The sequence below is a fragment of the Somniosus microcephalus genome, chromosome 11 (genome assembly GCF_052327205.1).
Source record: "Somniosus microcephalus isolate GS21.2 chromosome 11, FLI_Smic_1.0, whole genome shotgun sequence".
Taxonomy (NCBI): Eukaryota; Metazoa; Chordata; class Chondrichthyes; order Squaliformes; family Somniosidae; genus Somniosus; species Somniosus microcephalus.
In genome coordinates this window covers 210,581,933-210,603,018 of record NC_140997.1, presented here as the reverse complement: position 1 = coordinate 210,603,018, position 21,086 = coordinate 210,581,933, and the positions used below count along the sequence as shown (strand labels likewise).

At 39.3% G+C, this 21,086-nt stretch overlaps 2 protein-coding genes across 3 annotated transcripts in view; one reads left to right on the top strand and one right to left on the bottom strand.

Annotated features, from left to right (window-relative positions):
• Positions 1-21,086, bottom strand: part of cenpp (centromere protein P) — a 333,753-nt gene that overhangs the window by 226,566 nt on the left and 86,101 nt on the right. For both annotated transcript variants that reach the window (XM_086001820.1, XM_086001819.1), the window contains one exon: positions 20,223-20,319. In XM_086001820.1, the coding sequence (XP_085857946.1) occupies positions 20,223-20,319 (97 nt within the window). The remainder of the gene's footprint in view (positions 1-20,222; positions 20,320-21,086) is intronic.
• ogna (osteoglycin, paralog a) lies at positions 375-19,606 on the top strand. Its single transcript, XM_086001806.1, has 6 exons — positions 375-702; positions 6,697-6,805; positions 7,802-7,960; positions 10,337-10,539; positions 16,180-16,275; positions 18,659-19,606. The coding sequence occupies exons 1-6, from the start codon at positions 532-534 to the stop codon at positions 18,842-18,844; spliced, it is 924 nt and encodes a 307-aa protein (XP_085857932.1). The 5' UTR covers positions 375-531; the 3' UTR covers positions 18,845-19,606.

Genomic DNA, 21,086 nt, shown 5'->3' with positions numbered 1-21,086 from the left:
ATTCCTGAGGCCAACATGTGGCGAGTTGCATTGGGGTGCCTGTTTGGCGTCCGCAGCTTGCCTGCCTAATTCAAATACCGTGGGTGCCCAGCGCTCTCTGTCAGTTAGCTGTCAAAAGTCAAAATCAGCCCCAATGTTACTCAAGTTAAGTAAGCAAAATAGATTGAAATCAGTAAGTACGATAAGCACAATTAAAATGTGTTGATTAAAAACACATCCACAATAGCACTGAAATATTTGTTTGCAATAATGTTTAGCTACAATCGTAATGAGCTTCTTATTGACGGGTTAAGAATTTGCCTAAGGGCTCTATGAACTGTGACTGCTATTCCAACTATAACTAAGAAAGGAGTTCAGGGAGTTAAGGCACATCACGCAGTCTCATTCTTCTCAAACTTCTGGCAGCAGCTGGTGAAAGCTTTAAATACCGATTTGACAGATCCTACGTCTAGGCAGCAAGGCACTGTTCTATCCAGTATTTCAGCTTTTCAATTTTTCTCAGAACTTATTTTTCTTGGTCTTCAGTCCAAAATGAATTGTGTGTGTCCTATACTTTTTGTAGTTATATTTGGAGAATTAGTATTCACAGCACCAGCTAATAAGGAACATCAATTTCACGTGTATGATTTGGAACTGGAATCTTTTGGTGCAGACACAACTTACGAACATGAAGATGAGCCACAAGAAATAAAACAAGCAAAGGTAATGCGGTTTAACATTCTTTAGGCATCTACAAGATTTAAATATGATTTGATTCTATCTTATAAGGAAACTCACATTTAAATCTGCAATTAGTATAATAAGACATAACACATGGAACAGAAATACTACTTATAATAATGACATTAATGAATGTTATTATCTTGCAGTTAAACACACAGAATGCAATAAGACTTTATATAGAATCTTAACATTACTAATAAAATACTTATAAAAAAGTGACTGAGTTTGAGTTGCAAAATTAAATACTATTGCTTTAAAATTGTTTGTCATAAAAACAGCTGCTTGTAAGAGTTAGTGATATTTGAATTATAAAGCAAAAATTGCTTTTCAAAAAAAAATTTCACAAAAGGGGAAAACTTGAAAGCTATTAAATAGTACGTAATTATATATTTACAAATTAATTTGACAGACAAACCGTGATGAGAAAGATCTGGATGTTAGTTATTATTAACAGCAATTGATTATTGACTGGTGCACATGGATATAGGATTACATGCACATCAAATTATACCTATATTTAATACCTTGTTCAGTGATTGTATGAACAATCATAAGTACCAATAGTCATTACTTTCCCTTTAATAAGGCACTTCCATGTACCTTTCTCAAGTTCCTTGCACACAATATGGTACTAAAGTTGCTTATCAACATATATAAGCTATTGCAATAATTCATCAGCCTTTGCTCAAGAGGAGAAAGAATGTGAGGGGTAAACCTCTTCCAGGCTAAAACAATGTATAAGTAAAATTATTTTCGTTTTGTTGTTAAGTGACAATTATATCCGTCCCCAACTGATTCAATGGCCCGAAATTTGCGGTTGCAATGATGGCGAAACTGTCGGCGCTTGCCATCATCACTGTGTAAAACTGACAGCAGCTTCTGGCGTCCACAGATGAACAGTTAAACGCAGAAAGTTGCTGTCAGTGATACCCTGCTCCTCCACGGGGTGCGCTGTTGCACATCTTCACAGATACAATCAACACAGAATCAGTGATTTGACATAAACTTTAACCTTTTACGCACTATTCTCGCTGTAAAAACCACTGAAGAAAGTTACGCCTTGTTGAATAAGTTGTAACTGAGTTTTTAATGGTGTACTAAGTCATAATTACTGCTGAACAATCTCTCTGACCCTGAAAAACTAATCTTGGAACTGTGGAGTGTCATTCCCTCCATTCCATGATACACCATAGATTTTTAAAGTAATAAACATTATTTTTTTTTAATTTTTAAGTTTATTTGATATTTCAGCTTCTATCTTAATCCCACGTGTATGTCCCAATCTTTATTTTGCTTTCTGTAAAATGAATGAAAAGTGAATGATAATCAGTGATTTTTACTTCCTGGTTTGCGAGAATTCTTCAATCTGATTGGCTGCTCAGTCTGCTAGATAACACCACTGTTGCTGGGCGACACAGATCCCCTATAGATGTCGCCAGATTGAAACTGACGCCACAGAGCCCGCTAAATCATTGTAGGCAAGTTTCTTCGAGGTCAACGTAGAGCAGCATCCCTTCGCACCTGACCGCAAAATCCGGGTCATTAAAATTGAAAATGAAGAGGAAAATATCATAATGTAACAGCTTAGACAGATGATAAATATTAACCCTAGAAATGTAAATTTTTAATGTCACTCTTTTCAAAAGATAAAGGAAATAAGGCTCCAAAAACCAGAATCGCAGACAATTAGGTACTCGTTTTAATATTTTACTTAACAACCTTGCCTCTAGACAACAAAGCCCAGTCTAACTAAACACAGCCAATCTGCAGATGGTGAAATAGCAGTGGACTACACATGTGGCTTCAATATCATGTACTGAATGAAAGACCAAAACTAGCAAGCTCTCCAGGCACCTATTAAAGGCAAGCTCCTTCAGGACAAATAGCATGTCAGCAACGCCCTCAATCAGGATTGGTGACCTTCCAGACTATGATGCCCAACGACGGAGTGCAAGTACTAGGGGAAAACTCAGTGCTGAGTCATCTCCTTCACAACAAAAAGTGAAGCTCACATAATCGGTCCATAGCCACTTAGCTGAAGGATTTGATGGCGACTCACCAAAGGCTACTCTATTCCTTTTCTTTTATTTTCATGTCCTCTAGTTCTGCACTCATAATCTAAATTAAATAAGCTAATAATATTTGCATTATTCATTACTTTCACTGCTTCAATAAACTGGATCACGTCACTCTCAGTCTTCTCTACTCTAATGAAAACGAGTTCAATTGCTCATAATCTAAGAGACCCAAGCCTCAGAATTGCATATTACATATAACTGACAGCACAGAAACAGGCCATTCGGCTCAACTGGTCTATGCCAGCGTTTATGCTGCACACAAGCCTCCTCCCGCCCTACTTCATCTCACCCCATCAGCATATCTTCCTATTCCTTTCTCCCTCGTGCACTTATCTAGCTTCCCCATAAATGCATCTATGCTATTCACCTCAGCTACTCCATGTGGTAGCAAGTTCCACATTCTAACCATTCTCTGGGTAAAGAAGTTGCTCTTGAATTCCTTACTGGATTATCTATATTGAAATTCATTTGCCACTTACACGCCCATTTTTCAAGTTTATTAACATCTTCTTGTAGATTGATGCAGTCGTCTTCAGTATTAACTATACCTCCCCAATTTGGTGAATCATCCTGATCATTCTTTTCTGAGCCCATTCCACTGTATCAGTGTTATTTTTAAGGTGGAGTGCCCAAAACGGCACATTGTATTTCACATATAGCTTCACCAATGAACAGTACAAGGTTAAAATAACTTGTTTCAATTTACAGTCCTTTAAATGCCCTTGACGCACATTATTGTATTTCGTCAACATTGCTGATAACATCACATTAACTGGAAATTATTTTGTAAATGCTCAATAATCAAACCGATTCCCTTTCTTTGCTAGTGGAGATCCCTTAATTGTGTACTCTACACATTTGTGTTTCCTGTAACACTAATCTACATTAAACATATTTGCCATTCTCCAATTGGCTCAATCTTCTTGAAAAATGCAATTTGTATTACAACAATAGCCCTTCAGACATTACAAGATGGACAAATAAAAAGGTGGATGGAAAAAGAAAGGGAGAGTAGAAAAATTTAGAGATGGGAACAAAAGCGACTGTCAAAGATGAGGGTTTTTAAGCAGCATTTAAAAGCCAGGGAAGGAAGTGGCAATGTGACAGGATCTGTGGAGGGAGTTCCAGAGTGCAGGGGTGTACAAATCAAACCTTGAGTTGATAAAGGCCTTGACCAAGGGTTCAATGTCAAAAGTAGAAAAATAGAGAATGGAGGTAGGCAATGATGCAGAGATAGAAGGCAGAAGGTTTGGTTACATAATTGGATGTGGGTGGAAGCTCAGTATGTGCAGTATTTTAAAGAATTTTAAATCAAGGCTTTCGGGGATCAGAAGCTAGCAATCTCGATGCAGGGTATGACACTGGCAGCAGAGTTTTGCATGAGCTGAAGTTTACAGAGGGTGGAGGATGGGAAGCTGGCAATGAAAACATTCAAATAGTCCAATCTAGAGGTGGTAAAGGCTTTGGTGACGGTTTCAGCGGCAGATTGCTGGGGTTGGCAGGTAGGCGGACGATGTTACGGTGGTGCAAATAGGTAACAGGGAGGATACTGGGTCGAAAGCCCAGCTCAGGGTCGCATAGGACACTGATGTTGTGAACAGTCTGGTGAAGCCTGACACAGTGTTCGGGGAGGGGAATTGAGTTAGTGGCAAGTTTGTGGTAAGGCCAATGTTTAGCAGGAGGAAATTGCTGCTCATCCAAGACTGGATGGCAAACAAGCAGTCTGACAGCACAAAGCAATGGAGGGATCAAGAGAGTGGCAGAGAGGTAGAGCTGGGTGCCATCAGCGTACAAGTTGGCAAGAGTAAAGGCCTTAGTGATCCCATGTGTGCGAAGGACTACCTCTGGAGCTTAATCAGCTAACAACCCTCAGCTTACTGGAAAAGACCACTGGCAAGCTTTCTACTGCCTGCTTAGCCAAGAACACCATCGTTATAAGAACAGGAGTAGGCCACTCATCACCTTGAGCCTGCTCTGCCATTTAATTAGATCATGGCTGATCTGTACCTCAACTCTATTTACCCGCCTTAGCTCCATATCCCTTAATACTTACCTAACAAAAATCTATTGATCTGTCTTGAAAGCTCCAACTGTCCCTGCATCCACAGCCTTTTGGGGAAGTTTTTCTGCTACTTGTGATTTCTACTGCCCTCTGTGTGAAAAAGTGCTTCCCGATTTTGTTCCTGAATGACCCACCATGATGCCCCCACCAGAGGAAATAGTTTACCGAATCCTTTAAACATGTTAAACACCCCTCAATCTTCTATACTCAAGGGAATACAAGCCAAGTTTATGCATCGCTCAAAGAATTGGCTTGGTGATTATTTAGAGATGAGTGGGAAGAATTCCAGTTTTAGTGTTAGGTCCGTCCTCCAAGGCCCATTAATAAATTACGCTAGCTTGTCAATCAGAAATAGCATCCTGGAAGACTGAGGATCTGCTTGACTTAAGTTCTGGATAACTGAGCTTGCCATGGAGCATCCAACCTCCGATCTCCAGGAATGTTTTGGAGCCAACTCAGTCTTAAAGAGACTCTGCTTACTCAGAAAGGTGGAGCAGACAACAGGTAATATTGTTATACTCAGTTGGTGAGATGCAATCGGCTGCAATGGCACACCCAACCAGACACCAAAACTACAATGGTGCACCAGATCTACTACAGTACTATAATTAAGATGGTGTGAACCAAATTCTGTTCACTATGATGCTGCAAATAAGCACCTTGGGCTACAGAAAGGCTAGCCAGAGGATGCCATTCCTGCGTCCTCAGTTCACCTAGTGATGTCTAATTCATCCAGTCATCAAGTGCAGTATTCTGAATGAAGAAGAATGAAAACATAAACTGATATTACTTGTGCATTCTGTAGCATGAGCGAGAATGGGCTGTAGAGTCACTCGTCTTACCTCTTACTTGCATTACTGCAAAACATTACAATGTCTTGTGACAATCTAACATATTCAGACACTTGCGATTACTAATGTGTGTGCACTTTGTAAATTATATGCAACAGCTCGATGATTAGATTACTTAGATTACTTGGGGTAGGTGCTAAGCTTTTATTACAATTATGAACTGTTTCCATCTGTCATAATAATTTGAGATCGAATATGACCTACTACATATAGCTTTGCACTCAGAGCCAGCTTTACACCAGAACTATCACAATTTCTGGATCTTTTGCACTGGCCCAGTGAGTTCAGCATCTGTCTCAGAAATCTCAATAAGAAGTGAGCACATCGCAGAAAGAAACCCACTTCAATCTCTGCAGGTTCTGTGGTATTGCTAGACCGAAAGCATGGAGACTATTCTTCACTATTGTATCACTCCTAAAAAGGACGATGCAATTACCTAGCATTGATAGGTAATGTTCTTTGTTACTCTATTTGTCCCACAGTGAGCAAGGCAGCACACAAGCATCGAAATCGGGAAGTCGGGGGCGAATTGTGGTGTAATCTAAGCTTCATTGATTGGACTCAAGAAAGTTGCTATAATGTTGTAATCCAGCAGAGCTGTTTTTCCCTCATCCTGTACAGTAAACAAGGATGATTATAACATGAGACAGAAAACAATTGCATGATGAGTTAGTTAATAGAAAAGAAAATGAGAATGAAGGAGATAGTGACGCAGAATGAGTACCAGACCGTGGCATCACAGGGTGGTAGGACATGGGCTCATACCTATGATCATGAACTTGTTGATTTTTCTAATCTCAGCTAGTGCTATAGAAAATCACTAACCAAATGCTAGGTGTACCCACAGTGTCATTGGTAGGAACTTATTGTGGTGCTGAGGGTGTAATCTGAATGTAGTTTGTTATTGGTGTAAATGTTATTATACAGAAAAAAACAAAATTGCAAATTTGATCAAAAAATATATAATTTTTTTTGTTGAAAGCTAGAAGAAAAGATCATCCCCGTGCTTGTTGATGCCGACACAAACCACGAAATAGAACACACGGGCCATATCAAGTCCCCAACACCAGAACCAGATGATCCACCTATTGGTGAGTACTAACTTATTTTCTCTCCCATTACTCAGTGTATAGCGTTTCCATTTAAATATTACAATATTCCTGCTTCCTACAAAAAGGTAATGGTAGAAACCTCGATGAGATTGTTTAAACTTGGCACACAGTTTGAATTCATCGTTCATGTACAACTTTGGATATTGTCCAGATTTGTTTTCTGATGATGAAGTCCGTACTGTTCAATCTCAGAGGTGAAATAACATGCAAGCTGCAACAGCCCGAATCTTAAATGACAACAAAATCAAGTAACTGGACAAACACAGTGCTCTCTTAATAATCCACATCCCAATAAACCACTCAGGTGTAATATCATAACTTCACCTAAAGTTTAAGCAAGCAGCCACAAAACTGACCAAATAAGACTGTTTGCAGACACTGGATGTACCACCAATGCTAACACTTTAAAATTAGGAAATCCTAGGCCACTGCCTCTCCCACCTCGATGCCCAATTGGACTAGGAGCTTTTAACATGGCACAGAAGTCATAGGGAACCCATAAATGAGGTACATTATTCTATGTCTCCAACATGGTAAGTGAATTCAAACCACAGCCAAATATATAACTCCATAACCATAATCTTTTGTAAAGTGCAATTTCCTTTTGTTGTATCGGTAATTTTTAAAAAATCCATAATTCGCACTGTTGCAATCTTTGACTAATTTGCCCAATTTAAAAATATATAAATCCCAGAGATTACTGTATTGAGAGCGTGATGGTTGTTGAAATATGGGTTGATTTCTGGGATGCAGACAATAGTAGCTGCAGCAATTTTTCTTCCATTCTTTGATTCTACACAGACCTGACGACGAGGCTGTGGATCAGGTCAAAGTATCCAACAGCAGGCACATCATCAAAGAGAATCTGGAAGTAGACACAGACCTCATCGATAATGTGTCAAAGAGGCTATTAATAAGAATGATAATGCATTAGGGCAATCGAAGACCTACTAATGGAAACTATCTGTATTTCAGACATGCCAACTTGCCTTTTGTGTGTTTGCCTAACTGGTTCTGTGTACTGTGATGAGACCAATATTGAAGCAATTCCAATTTTGCCAAAAGAAACATCGTACCTTTATGCACGGTTCAACATGATTAAAAAGGTCGCTGTAAAAGATTTTGCTGATTTCCGTGAGTACATTTTGATATTTGCTGTAACTGCACAGTAGAGACACCAACACCATAGGAGAGAAATAGTTTAACAATACAAGAAATTTTGCAATGTTGATGGACAAGTAAAACATAATTGTTTAATTCTATAATAGTATTTTTCTACCTGCTTAATTATGTATCATCAATCAGGCAAAACAACATGAAAGGGATACCAGTGAGACCAAAAATGACTGAGGAATCTCACTGATTATTTGTGGTTCTTAAGGTGGGTTTCTAGATTGTTGCAGCATATATATGGGAATCTTTGGAAACCTGCAAAGTAATCAGAAAGGGAAAAAAACCTAGATTTTGCTCTCCTGAGGAATGTGTAGGACAGGTTGTAGCTTTATCTGAGATCATGGAACACTGCAAGGCTCAAGGGAAATCCACTTACATTTCTTCCATTGATTTTCATAAGGCTTTTGGTCTAGTGCCTCAAAAAAGCAGGAAGCTATGGGAGTACATGACAGAATTTTGGATTTTATTCAGGAAGTGTGCTCCAGCTCCAAAATCCATGCAGGAATAGATAGAGCGACTCACTGATCCATTATTCTTGAAAGAGTAGTGGGGCAAGGTTGTTCATAGTCACCTGTCCAACTCAATGTCTTCATCAATGATGTGTCGGATAGCATCGTAGGAGATGGTCTTAAAGTGTCTATACTGGGCATTTCTGATACAATTGTGGTGCTACCTTTCACAGAAATGGCCAATATTGGTTTGAACAATAGGCTAACCAATGGAATATGGTAGGAAGGACTGTAAGTGAAATATTACAGCTTTGCACAGCTTAAGTGAGGACCTTATAAGCTACTGATTGGAAATTACAAATGATGCCTGTCCCAATTGTTCACTCCCACCAGTAGCTGGGAACCTGGTGGATGCCAACTTCAACCTGGATAGAGCCCTTCGGGATTACATTGAGCGAGGGGTAAAATCTTCCTCAATCTTCTTCAATTTCAGCGAAATTCCAATGCATGTTAAACGTTGCTGTGTAAGACATGTGTCCAAACAATTTTCCTTCATGGTTTATAATCAGGCATGCAATTTTAAGGCTTCCTTTGGCCGAAGTGCAAATCTAGGATCAAGCATTCAGGTGAATGTGTGGCAAAAAAGAAAATTCAAGTTACAGAAACAGAAAACTCTGACCTATACTGCACCAAGAACAAGCACCACGGAGACAAAATAATCTGATGGCAGACATGCCTCTTTGTGATAGCCCTTCACGTGCACCTGGATTAAATAGTTAGTAAAGAGTGATGGTGGAACACAGCATTGGAACTGGATGCCTAGAACCTGAAAGTGACTGGCTTGTTGCAAGCTGTCCTTCCGAAAACAGTTTTCTGTCATATAAGTGGTGAGGATACATAGACTTGAGAGAACAGCTACTGGAGAGCTACCTGGAGACCGGGTATGAGACCACACATTCATATATTCAGAAATCACTACCTACCATAATTGGGTTGCAGAGGGAAGCAGCTACTGCTGAAGCAACACACCTCCAACTGGTGGAATAACTGTTTGTTGAGAATAGTGTGTCCATACTATAGTCAGGAGAATGGCAGTAATGCACTCACACATTCTGTGGTAAGTTGTGCTGCCCGCCACACCAATTGTAAGTAGCTCCTAGTACCTGTTGCCCGCATAGTGAGGGCTCAAACCCATGCTTGTCAGTTGTCTAATGACCAAGTAGAGATTGTCTTTCTTGGGGGGTTGGGGGGTGAAGAGGAGGATGTTAAGTGGGGTCTCTTCAGGGTTGAGATACCTTCAAGATGACATGTCTATTACGAGAAGATTGAAGCTAAGTGGCAAACTCCATAAGCTGATAGCTGAACCAAAACAGATCCATACTATTCTAGAGCACTTTTGAAGACTGAACAGCCAACGTGGCTCAGTTCTAGGACCGGGTGGGGGAGGTGGGGGTAGGTAGATCGGTCACTGGAGATGGGATTCTTACTACTCAGCTCCAGATAGCCCTGCAAGCCAATGCCCTAATGGGTTAGGCAAGCCTGGCTGGACAAGCAGTGGGAAAATTACCAGTGCTATGTGCTGGTAAGCTGTGTGGTTCTAATTGGTTAAACTGCAGCAGGACCCCATAAAACACTTTAGGGGTCGCTAAGCCTTGGCTGTTACCAACCTGTGCCAAGGCTCTCTGGACGCAGGTAAATGGGATGTGTCCCTATGGCGAGAGTGCACATTCTCCATATCAGTCAAACAGAAAGTCTAATATGCAAAAGAGAACTAGAAACAAGGCACTGCATGTGTAAGAAACTTATTTTAGAGAAAATATTCTTACCAAGTAAATAGTAAAACTGACAGATAAATCATGTTACTATTTTTGTTCAATCCTAAATAAAGCAACTCTGAGAAGAATCGATCTGACTGGAAACCTGATTACTGAAATAGAAGATAAAGCCTTTGCACAGCTTCCAAATCTGGAGCACCTGACACTTTGTGAAAACAAACTGCTCCGTCTGCCTGCCTTACCACCAAAACTCGTAACTCTTAGTGCACAATACAACCGTATTAAAAGCAATGGAATCAAACGCAATGCCTTTAAGGTAATCTTTTAATAACATACTTTTGATTCCACAGTTTCATTATTATGTGCAAGTCAGTAAAACTATTTTGAGGGCAATAAGTTCTCTTTTTAAATTCCCTTCAGTTTTAAGTTCCCTTGGGTTCCTTATCCTATTATTGGGTCTTCTCTGACTACACACCTTCCCCAGCTGAGAGGGTGGAACAGAAAAGCTGCTTCCAGGTCCAATTGATCTCTGAAACAAGCCACTAAGAAGTGTGCAAGCCACCTGGAATGACTCCCCCTCCAACTTCCCCTCCCTCTCTGTGGGAAAAGAATATCTGACCTCACCCTCCAAACAGAAATACAGTAAAGGTGCTTACCACGTGAACAATTGCAGGAACCCACATTCTATCATTATGCAAAGTGTTACTGGACTCCAATGCACTGTGCTGCCCTCATTTTTGCTATTATTTAAATTACCACAGTATGTATGTCATGTCAGTATAAACGCTTGAGCATCAATGGTCACCTACAACAGTGCACAAATCTTACCACCAGAGGTAACAAAGAGTGTTGATGAGGGTAATGCGGTTGATGTAGTGTACATGGACTTCCAAAAGGCGTTTGATAAAGTGCCACATAATAGGCTTGCCAGCAAAGTTGAAGCCCATGGAATAAAAGGGACAGTGGCAGCATGGATACGAAATTGGCTAAGTGACAGAAGAGTAGTGGTGAACGGTTGTTTATCAGACTGGAGGAAGGTATACAGTGATGTTCCCCAGGGGTCGGTACTAGGACCACTGCTTTTCTTGATATATATTAATGACTTGGACTTGGGTGTACAGGGCACAATTTCAAAATCTGCAGATGACACAAAACTTGGAAGTATAGTGAACAGTGAGGAAGATAGTGGTAGACTTCAAGAAAACATAGACAGGCTGGAGAAATGGGCGGACACGTGGCAGATGAAATTTAACATAGAAAAGTGCGAAGTGATACATTTTGGTAGGAAGAACGAAGAGAGGCAATATAAACTAAAGGGTACAATTCTAAAGGGGGTGCAGGAATAGAGAGAACTGGGGGTATATGTGCACAAATCATTGAAGGTGGCAGGGCAGGTTGAGAAGGCGGTTAAAAAAGCATACTGGATCCTGGGCTTTATAAACAGAAGCATAGGGTACAAAAGCAAGGAAGTTATGATGAACCTTTATAAAACACTGGTTCGGCCACAATTGGAGTATTGTGTCCAATTCTGGGCACCGCACTTTAGGAAGGATGTGAAGGCCTTAGAGAGGGTGCAGAAAAGATTTACAAGAATGGTTCCAGGGGTGAGGAATTACAATTACATGGATAAACTGGAGAAGCTGGGGTTGTTCTCCATAGAGCAGAGAAGGTTGAGAGGAGATTTGATCGAGGTGTTCAAAATCATGAGGGGTCTAGACAGAGTAGATAGAGATAAACTGTTCCCGTTGGCAGAAGGGTCGAGAACCAGAGGACACAGATTTAAGGTGATTGGCAGAAGATCCAAAGGCGAAATGAGGAAAAACTTATTTACGCAGCGAGTGGTTATGAACTGGAATGCACTGCCTGAAAGGGTGGTGGAGGCAGATTCAATGGTGGCTTTCAAAAGGGAATTGGATAAGTACCTGAAGGAAAAAAGATTGCAGGACTACGGGGAAAGGGTGGGGGAGTGGGACTCGCTGAATTGCTCTTGCAGAGAGACGGCACGGGCTCAACAGGCCAAATGGCCTCCTTCTGTGCTGTAACGATTCTATGATTTCTAGTCATAACAACTTGTGTGAAGATATGAATTATGCAGACCTATTAACAGTGAAATGCTAATACAACCATCAATTTAAAATGAGAAAACAGTACGTCAACTTTCCCAGTCAGTTTGATGATGAAATAATCAAAATTTGTCCATTTTTCCTCAGCCACAGAAATGCTCAAAATAAGGTATTAAAATAAAATTTTTAAATCTTTAAAAAAAATAGATAATCCACAATAACATGATTAAATTTATTCACTGAAATGTTTGTGTCTTTTAATATCTTCATTAAAGATTTGCTTGAGGGCCTTTAGCCTCTCCCAAAAGTCTGGGCTTGAATTTGATATTTTTGCTCAGTGCAATTACTCATAAATTGAAGGTAGGTTCCACAGTCCAGAAAGAAAAGCTAGAGATCAAATTTCAACAGCTTTACTGAGGTAAAGTTTATGTTCAGTGTTTTAAAAAAAGTGTATGCGAGAGAAAAAATAATCACTACTGATTACATAACTGTTGTAGTTTCAGTTCGTGTTTGAATTATCTATCTATATATTAAATATTAAAAATCTTACATCTGTGCATACTTCCCATCAACATTTTACATTTTAAGTTCTGATGTCCACATACAAAATGGAAACTGCCTTTGTAAACCTGTCACGCTATAATTGTATAATTTCTCTCCCCACCACCCCCTTCTTCCCCCATAGAAATATAAAAATGAAGATAAAATATATGGCTTAAAAATGAGGTCTGAATTGTGTCTACATGCCTTGGTCCAATTATTTCCACCCTGTAACCCCACACCACCTGAAGATTACACATGGTCGTGATACCACTTCTGCAACATCACAGGAGATTAACTGGTACAGTGCCCCACCGCTTATAGCGGGCGTGTTAGTGTTGATGTGGTTAGCTTGCGATTCGCTCACTGTAAACATTAGAGATGCATCATGCTTTAGAGAGAATGGGAACAGAGACGGAAACAAATGGCTGATTTCATTCTAATTCTGTCCCCACGATTAGTGTCAACAAAATTTAACATTGAAAGGGATCAACAGATAGTTTATGGGTAGGATTCTAGTTCAGAACAGGTGATTGTTAATGAGAGGGATGTTGGGCTCAAAACAGACATGGACACAGAATGAGGGATTTAAATACAAATATGAAAACAAGCTGTGAAGAACTTATTTAACTGCCCAAATTAGCCAGTGCACTTAATAATTTATAAGCCATGTCTTTGCAATTGGCTCCTATGTTACTGGCAAATGATTAGCGTTATTTGTCCAATATATGCGGCTGCCTATGATAAGCGTGGACTGTATCTACATCTACAATATATTAAAAATCTTACTTCTGTTCTGCTCGACTTCATGTTGTCACATTTTTGTCACACTTTATGTCAACTTTATCCTGGAATTTTATAATGGAAAACACCTGTGTAAACTCCCCACTCTGATTGTATAACCTGACCACTGGACATCCACAATTCTCTCAAAATGCTTTCTATTTTTTTTCCCACCTGCAGTTTTTTGCCCCTCAAAAACTAAAGTTTATAATATCCAATAAAGTTTCTAATATTATGGTAGCCCATGAGGCGATGTGGTACAGAAATCCTGTTGTCAGACACCCACCAATACACCATCTCTAGCAGAGCTTCTTGGTAATAATGGTGAAATTCAAGAGGTTGAATGCAGGCTAGAAGGCTAACACTTAGCTGTGGGATCAGATGAACAAAGACTTGCATGCACCAGTATGACACTGTCTGTGGCAGTCAAAATCAACATGGTCCTGAATTTCTATGCGTCAGAATCATTCCAGGTAAGCACTGGCAACATATACCCAGTTAGTTGTCCACCAACCCATCTTGAAGATAAAAATTGTCTTAATCCATCATGCAAACAATTTGATTCAGTTCCCAAATGGATCAGCAGGATAAGGTGGTATATCTATTGCACTGCTGGCTTCTCATGAGTACAGTGAGTCATAATACTGTAAAGGGAGTGGAGTGGTGGGAGTATATTCCTCAGTGAAATGTTACTGAAAAGAAATAGAATGACCAATATACAGGAAACTTTCTGGTATCCGGCACTGACGGGACCGAGCTGGTGCCGGTCGATCAACACTGCCGGAGAAACCAGCGCCAATGTTAAAACATACGGAGCTCAGAGCTCCGTCTGAAGCAACAAACCCTGTTGCTTCAGCCTCAAAACAGTCGGCACAGCTTGCAAGCGTCTCTGTAGCTAAGCAACAGCTTCAGCTAGACGCTTGCAGAGCCAGGAATGGAGAAAAAAAGCAACGAAAAGTAAAAAAAAGTTATCTGAACCGACTCCTGAATTTTGCCGGTGGATAGAGCATTCCGGAGATTTAACCTCCGTTTAAACGAAAGTTTCCTGTATAGTACTTAGGTGGAGAACAGGAGATGGTTAAATGGCACACGTGATATGTTTGCAGTTTTTGTGTTTTTTTTAACCTTCTTCCTCTTTCCCTTGTTCCATTCCTTTGTAAATGCTGTTCATTTGTAATATCTTCCAATCCTGAGGTAGGGTCTATACCTGAAACGTCAACTTTTGATTTCTTCACAGATGCTGCCTGACCAGATGACTGTTTCAGACATTTTCAATTTTTTCCCCCAGATTTTCAGCATCTGCAGTATTTTGTTTTTTTGTTACTGAAAAGTCCTGATAGAACCAATATGTAGAAAATTCTTCTTCCATACCACCCCTTCTTATGCATGTTAGAATGATTGCACACTCCTACTCCCTTCATTAAACACTGAAGGAATGCTACTGTGGGTAAAATTTCCTGATCTCTTCAGTGGGAGACCAGAAAATCTCATCCCCCTGTAATATATCCTTAGTGCTTTGCTACGGGAATATAAGAGATAGTGTGTGACGTGGGGTGGGGATATTGGCTGGGCAAATCTCAGTCAGCCTACAAAAATGACACATAAAACCAAGATTAACTGAAGGAATATTGGCCTGTATTTTCCGATCCCTACGGGTGTGTATGAGCTGTGTACACACCCGTAGGGACCTCGCAAGTGCTGAAAACCAGCACTTCCGATCCGTCAAGAATCCTCTTGACAGATCGCACGCCTGCCCTGGAGAAGGGCCTCTGCGGATGGAGTGTTCCACTTTCTGCAGAACCTCCGCCCGCAGAAATCCTTTAAAAATCTTACGCCTGGTAAAAAAAAATTCCCCACTCATTTATAATTTTAAAATACTTTTAAAAAAGGTAAGTTTATTTTTAGCCCCGTAAAAATGTTTAATTTTTTTTCAAAAAGTTAAATTATTGTTTAAAATATTTAATTTAATGTCATTTTAACTCATTTTAAAAACCTGATTTTAAAAAAATTTTATTTAATGTTTTGACGTGTTTTTGGAGTGATCTCTATTCATACTTTTGACAGGTCTAAGCTGAGACCTGTCAAAAGTATGAAGGGGGATTCCCTTCTTTCATTGGTTCCTCATGGCCCACGTGATCCCAGGGATGCTTGCGAACCGCATGCGCCCCTGGGATACCTGGGCCCTGTGCATTTCGTAGAGGAGAAGCCCAGGAGTGGAAATGTCCAGACCTCCGGAGCCCTCGAGTAAGGGGGTAGACTTTTTCCAGATCGGAGGCCTCCGCACGCAGGAAGCCTCCGATCGGAAAATACGGGCCATTAAGTACACAAAACCTGGAAATTTAAGAGTGCATATAGGACCACACGTTAACCTAACAGCTATAAAACCAATAGTAATGGATTTTTAGGGCTGGTACTGGAGTTTTAAATGTTCTTTGAATTGTTTCTAAGGTTATGTAATTCGTCGGGCATCACTGCATTATAATTCGAGTACAAAAAAAAATAAACATTTGATTTCACAGCTTGCAAACTTGTAGAAAACAAAACTGACAAGAATAATGATTTTGTTACAGAACTTGGCTAGACTTGAATTCCTCTACCTAGGATACAATCAGCTGGACAAAGTACCTTTGAACATACCCAACAGCATCCGTATACTTCATTTACAGGTCAGATGTCGATAAATATTTAAATTGAAGGAAAATCTTTTCATCAGTGCTCCTATTCCTATGGATATTTCTCTATTTTGTGCAGTTTAACTCCAAATATGAAACAACAGAAAGAAAAAAGAAAGAAAATCTTTTAAATTCCAGCCACAGCTTCCTTATTCCTCTCTTCCCCTGCCCCTTATCCAATCGGCCTCCATAATTGTTTGCTCACTGCTCATTTTCTCATAGTCAGAGAAATCTTCTGAGCAGTGAGGCTGTCTTGGTCTCCCTGGAATGTGAAACTGATCTATATTCACCACAGGAAATAATACCATAGCAATGCTAATTTTATGAATTGCACTATTATAAAACAAATTTATTCACAGCACTGTTTTATATTTATTAGCACAGCACCCTCCAGATTGTCTACACACAGCCATTAGCCTCCATGTACCTCCAATATCCACACCACCTTTTTTAGTTGATGGCAAACAAAACTCATTCTGCACAAAGTCCATGGCCACTGCAAACAGTGCCACGAAAGGAGTCAACAGAATGCCATTTGTAGAAGGGAATGACAAGATTGTCAGCATTCCTTCTCCCAAGAATGGAAATTTCTACTAGCTGTAGCAGAGCAGCAGTTCTGAAGTTCACACTTCAGTGCAGATTATGCTATGGTGTTTTGTAGGGGCACGATGCACCTTACCTACAGAACAATGGCTCTTTTGTCAATCCATGGATAATCACTTTTTTCTTTAATGTCAGAGAAATCTATTGCCCACAACTTTCCTAGCTTACATCAGTCCCAAAAACTAAGAGACCTGTGGCATACTTTTGAAATGATTTGTTATTCCCCAATTTTTAGTACAGAATCATAGAATTCATAGAATTTTTTTTTGGTACTCTCCACATACAGCACACTGGGGAGATTTCAGCCAAGATTTACAAACTCTAGTTCTAACAGCAGTGGAAGTGTGGGAGTTCTGCCTGCCTGTTTGACCTGTTGCATTTGCCAGTCAGCCTCATTTGAATTTTTCCATTGGGCTCCCAGCTGTACTTTTGCTTGCACTTTCAAGATTGCCAATGGATGGTTAGGGGGAAGAGATGGCTGTAGAAGTCAGGTTCATTGCAAAATTACATCTAAATATACATATGTAATAAATTAAAATGTATCTGTACAAATACATGCAACTATATATAAAATCTAAATGTACTAAATTATAAATGGTATCAAATAATATGCAATTATGATTAGATATATATTTTATATACAACCAGATATATTAACTATTAACAATTCTAAAAATATATTATATATTTGATGTAAATATTTCTGGCTACATTATCAAAGTATGAAATTGTAAATATAAATCTGCTTACAGAAAAATATTTTAAATACTGTAAATGAGTTTTGAATTTTACATGTAAATTAATGACATTTTTGTAAAAATAAGTAAATATAAATATTTGAAATGGACGTTAGATCAGTGGTACAGACCAAGACCAAGCATTGGCCCATGTCAAGGTTTGGACCTCCAGTCATGGAATAGATGAGTGATAAAGTAGTCAACATTGTCAGAGGTTGCTGTAGGGGAGGAGGCTCCAGACTGAGATGCAGAGTTACAGTGATGCCATGCCACAGGAAAATATCATGGGTTAATTGGAGCAGTGGCTCAGGCTGCATACAGAGACTGAAGCTGTACCTTGGGTTTAGGTCTGGCATGGCCAGACATGGAAGCAAATGTCAAGCTTTGAGTGGGCAACAGGGAGGCAACTCCAGGTCAGGTTGAGACTTGGACTGTAGCCAGGCTGCAGGAAAATTCTTTCTTTGGTGCGGGGGTGCAGAATGAGGCAAAAGGTGCAGGCCAAGACTGGGCTTCAAGTTGAGTATTCAGGAAGCAAGACGGCTCTGTGTTGACTCAGACTAGAGTCAGGAAGGGTGGAGGTTGGCTACAGAATCAGGCCAGGAGCAGGAGGATGGTGTAGGATTAAACGTACAAACTTTGTTTTATGATGGTCTATTATGCGGATACTATTATGTGGCTTGCAATGAATAATCAGCAAAGTTGTGAGGAATCTACAATTATTCAAACTTAAGAGATTCAAAATTTTGAATTTATATAAAGATATATTCAGGATGTAGCATCTGCAATTGGAATCTACATAAAACCATGCCAAATCAGTTACTACCACGTTGGCGGAGGAATTAGAGCAAGCACCCATCTGTGCAGCACTGTCTATTTGAATAGTTTATGATTTCAACAAACGGCAAAAGGTGTCTCACAAAGGGAGCTACGGATTTTGGTATTTGTCAAGGATCAAGCAATTAATCTGATTACTAAAGTATTAAATCACCTCAAATGACAAATTTAACATTTATTGTAACCCTTTTTCCACCTTCCAGCATAATAATATAACTTCCATTACGGATAGTACATTCTGCAAGCCCCAAGACTCCAGTTATATCCGTGATCGCCTGACTGAGATTCGGCTTGAAGAGAATCCCATCAATTTGGCAGAATACCCCAACGGTTACATCTGCTTGCGAAGACTGCCCATTGGAAAACCGTATTTTGGGAGAGTATATTAATCAGAAAAAATATTAAGCCCCAATCAGAAACTACTAAGTGGTTATGAGAGAACATTGCATTCTAGAGTATATTCCCATTCACTGTTATATCATAGTACCCATGAACTCTATTATTATACTTGTGTCATACCAACACCCTTATATTTGACAACATATTGCTTTATCTCAACAGAACTTTATACCCAAGTAAAATCATTTGTTTTATTTCATACCACTGAGAAACTCATAATTAATTTGCTTCAAAAATATTCAGACATATTATGCAACTATAAGTTCTCATCTATGTTTATTTACACGTCATTAAAGTTACACATATTACCTTTGACTTTCAATTTCTCAAATTTAAAATTTTGTTGAACCACATTTGACTCAATCAAGATAACGCATAGTTTTATATACTGTGCTTCTCCTTCACATAACAATTTCACAGTAATGCAGTAGCATACCACTTATAAACATGAGCTTTCCTTACATGATTTCATTTCAAAAATAAGAGCAATTACAAAAGTAGCATTTTTGTACGTATCATTTTAAATAAACGGAGCATCAGTCATGCAGCTTAAAAAACAGAATTCAACTAAACTGTAATTACAGCCATTAGCACCTACTGTTTATCACCTTTCCAACAAACTTATTTCCATTCTCATTCCATGGTTTGTATTGTGTTAACCTTTTAAATCATAAAATATTCCCGAACAGATAGGAACTATAATTTGGCCAATGTATGTCTGAGAAGAGCTACAATAAATAATTTTAATTCTGCACCAATGTCAAGCCTATTCAATGCACAATGGTGAGAAAAAATTTCACTTCAATTTGAAAGAACCAGCATATAGCTTTTTGATTCTGTCCCTTCAGAAAGTATGTAACTATATTGAAACTATTATTGAGAAAAAGAGAAACCAGTTTGAAACATAATTAAGTTACAAATATTTCTACATACTTGAAGTATGTACTGGCATTGTGGCCAGGGCTCTTCACTTCTCTGCTTGCAAGACAAAGGGCCAGGAATGATCTAACAAAAGCTGTAACACTCCTAACAGTAACAGAACACCACACATATTTCGACATTCATTTTGTGCATGTATTTGTGTGTGTGTGTGTGTGGGGGGGGGGGGGGGGCGGTTGGGTGGGGGGAGTGAAGTTAAGTTCTCCAACAGCCAGATTAGAAGAATCTGTTGAATATATGCACTTTTGGAAGAGGAGAATTTTAAAAAGATCAGTCTATAAATTCACTGGTTGTTTTTTAGACCCAGTTTAGTCTTAAGCACTTGTGCTGCTGATATAAGTCTTCAAACTACTGCACAAAATATTTTTTAAACAATAGAAATTTACTAATGAGAATCTTTACAACTAAATATTGGAATGCTTTTCCTACCTTGAAATGTCTGAAAGTGACTTGGCGATACTCGTACCATTTTGCAAAGACGGAGAGAGTTCTGAAAAATAGTAGGAGGTTCTTCTTTTCTTCAGCCCTACAAAACAAAATGTTGGTTAAACTGAAAAATATCAAAAAAGTCTAAATCTAGTTTCAAACACAAGTTGAAAGTTAATCCCATGCTAACATCCACTGCCCATCTAACGAGTTGCTGGCAACACAAGTTCTTACTTCACACCCATTTTAAACTCTATACAAAATGGGAAGCAGTGGAATGTTGTGTTTATTATAACAACGCTCATTTATATAGCACCCTTATCATAGAAAAACATCCCAAGGTGCTTCACAGTGTCATAATCAAAAAGGTGGTGCAGAGGCTGTCATCTGAATAACAAAAGCAAGTGGGTTTTTAAGATTTCCCTTACAGTCCCCCAACATCACACGTATTTGCGCACCATCCAGGGTGGAAAATAGCCATACAGACAAGAAAAGTTCCAGCCTCAAACCATAGTCTGGGCTGACTGACCACAATTTTCATGAACTTCCTGAGCAAAAGGTTTTTCAAAATGGCTGGGCTTATTTATGGTCATGTAAACATATAAAGTGCAAGAGGTTAGTTAGGGAAAAAGTTGGGCCTATTAAGGACTCAAAGAGAAATCTTCATGGAGAGGTAGGGGACATGGCTAAAGTATTAAATGAGTACTTTGCATTTGTCTTCACAAAGGAAGCAGATGATGTGATGGTTACACTAAAAGAGGAAAGAGAAGTTATGGACAGGATAGTAATAGATAGAGAAGGCGTGTTGAAAAGAGTAGTATTACTGAAAATTGGTAAGCCACCTGGTCCAGATGGAATCAATCCTAA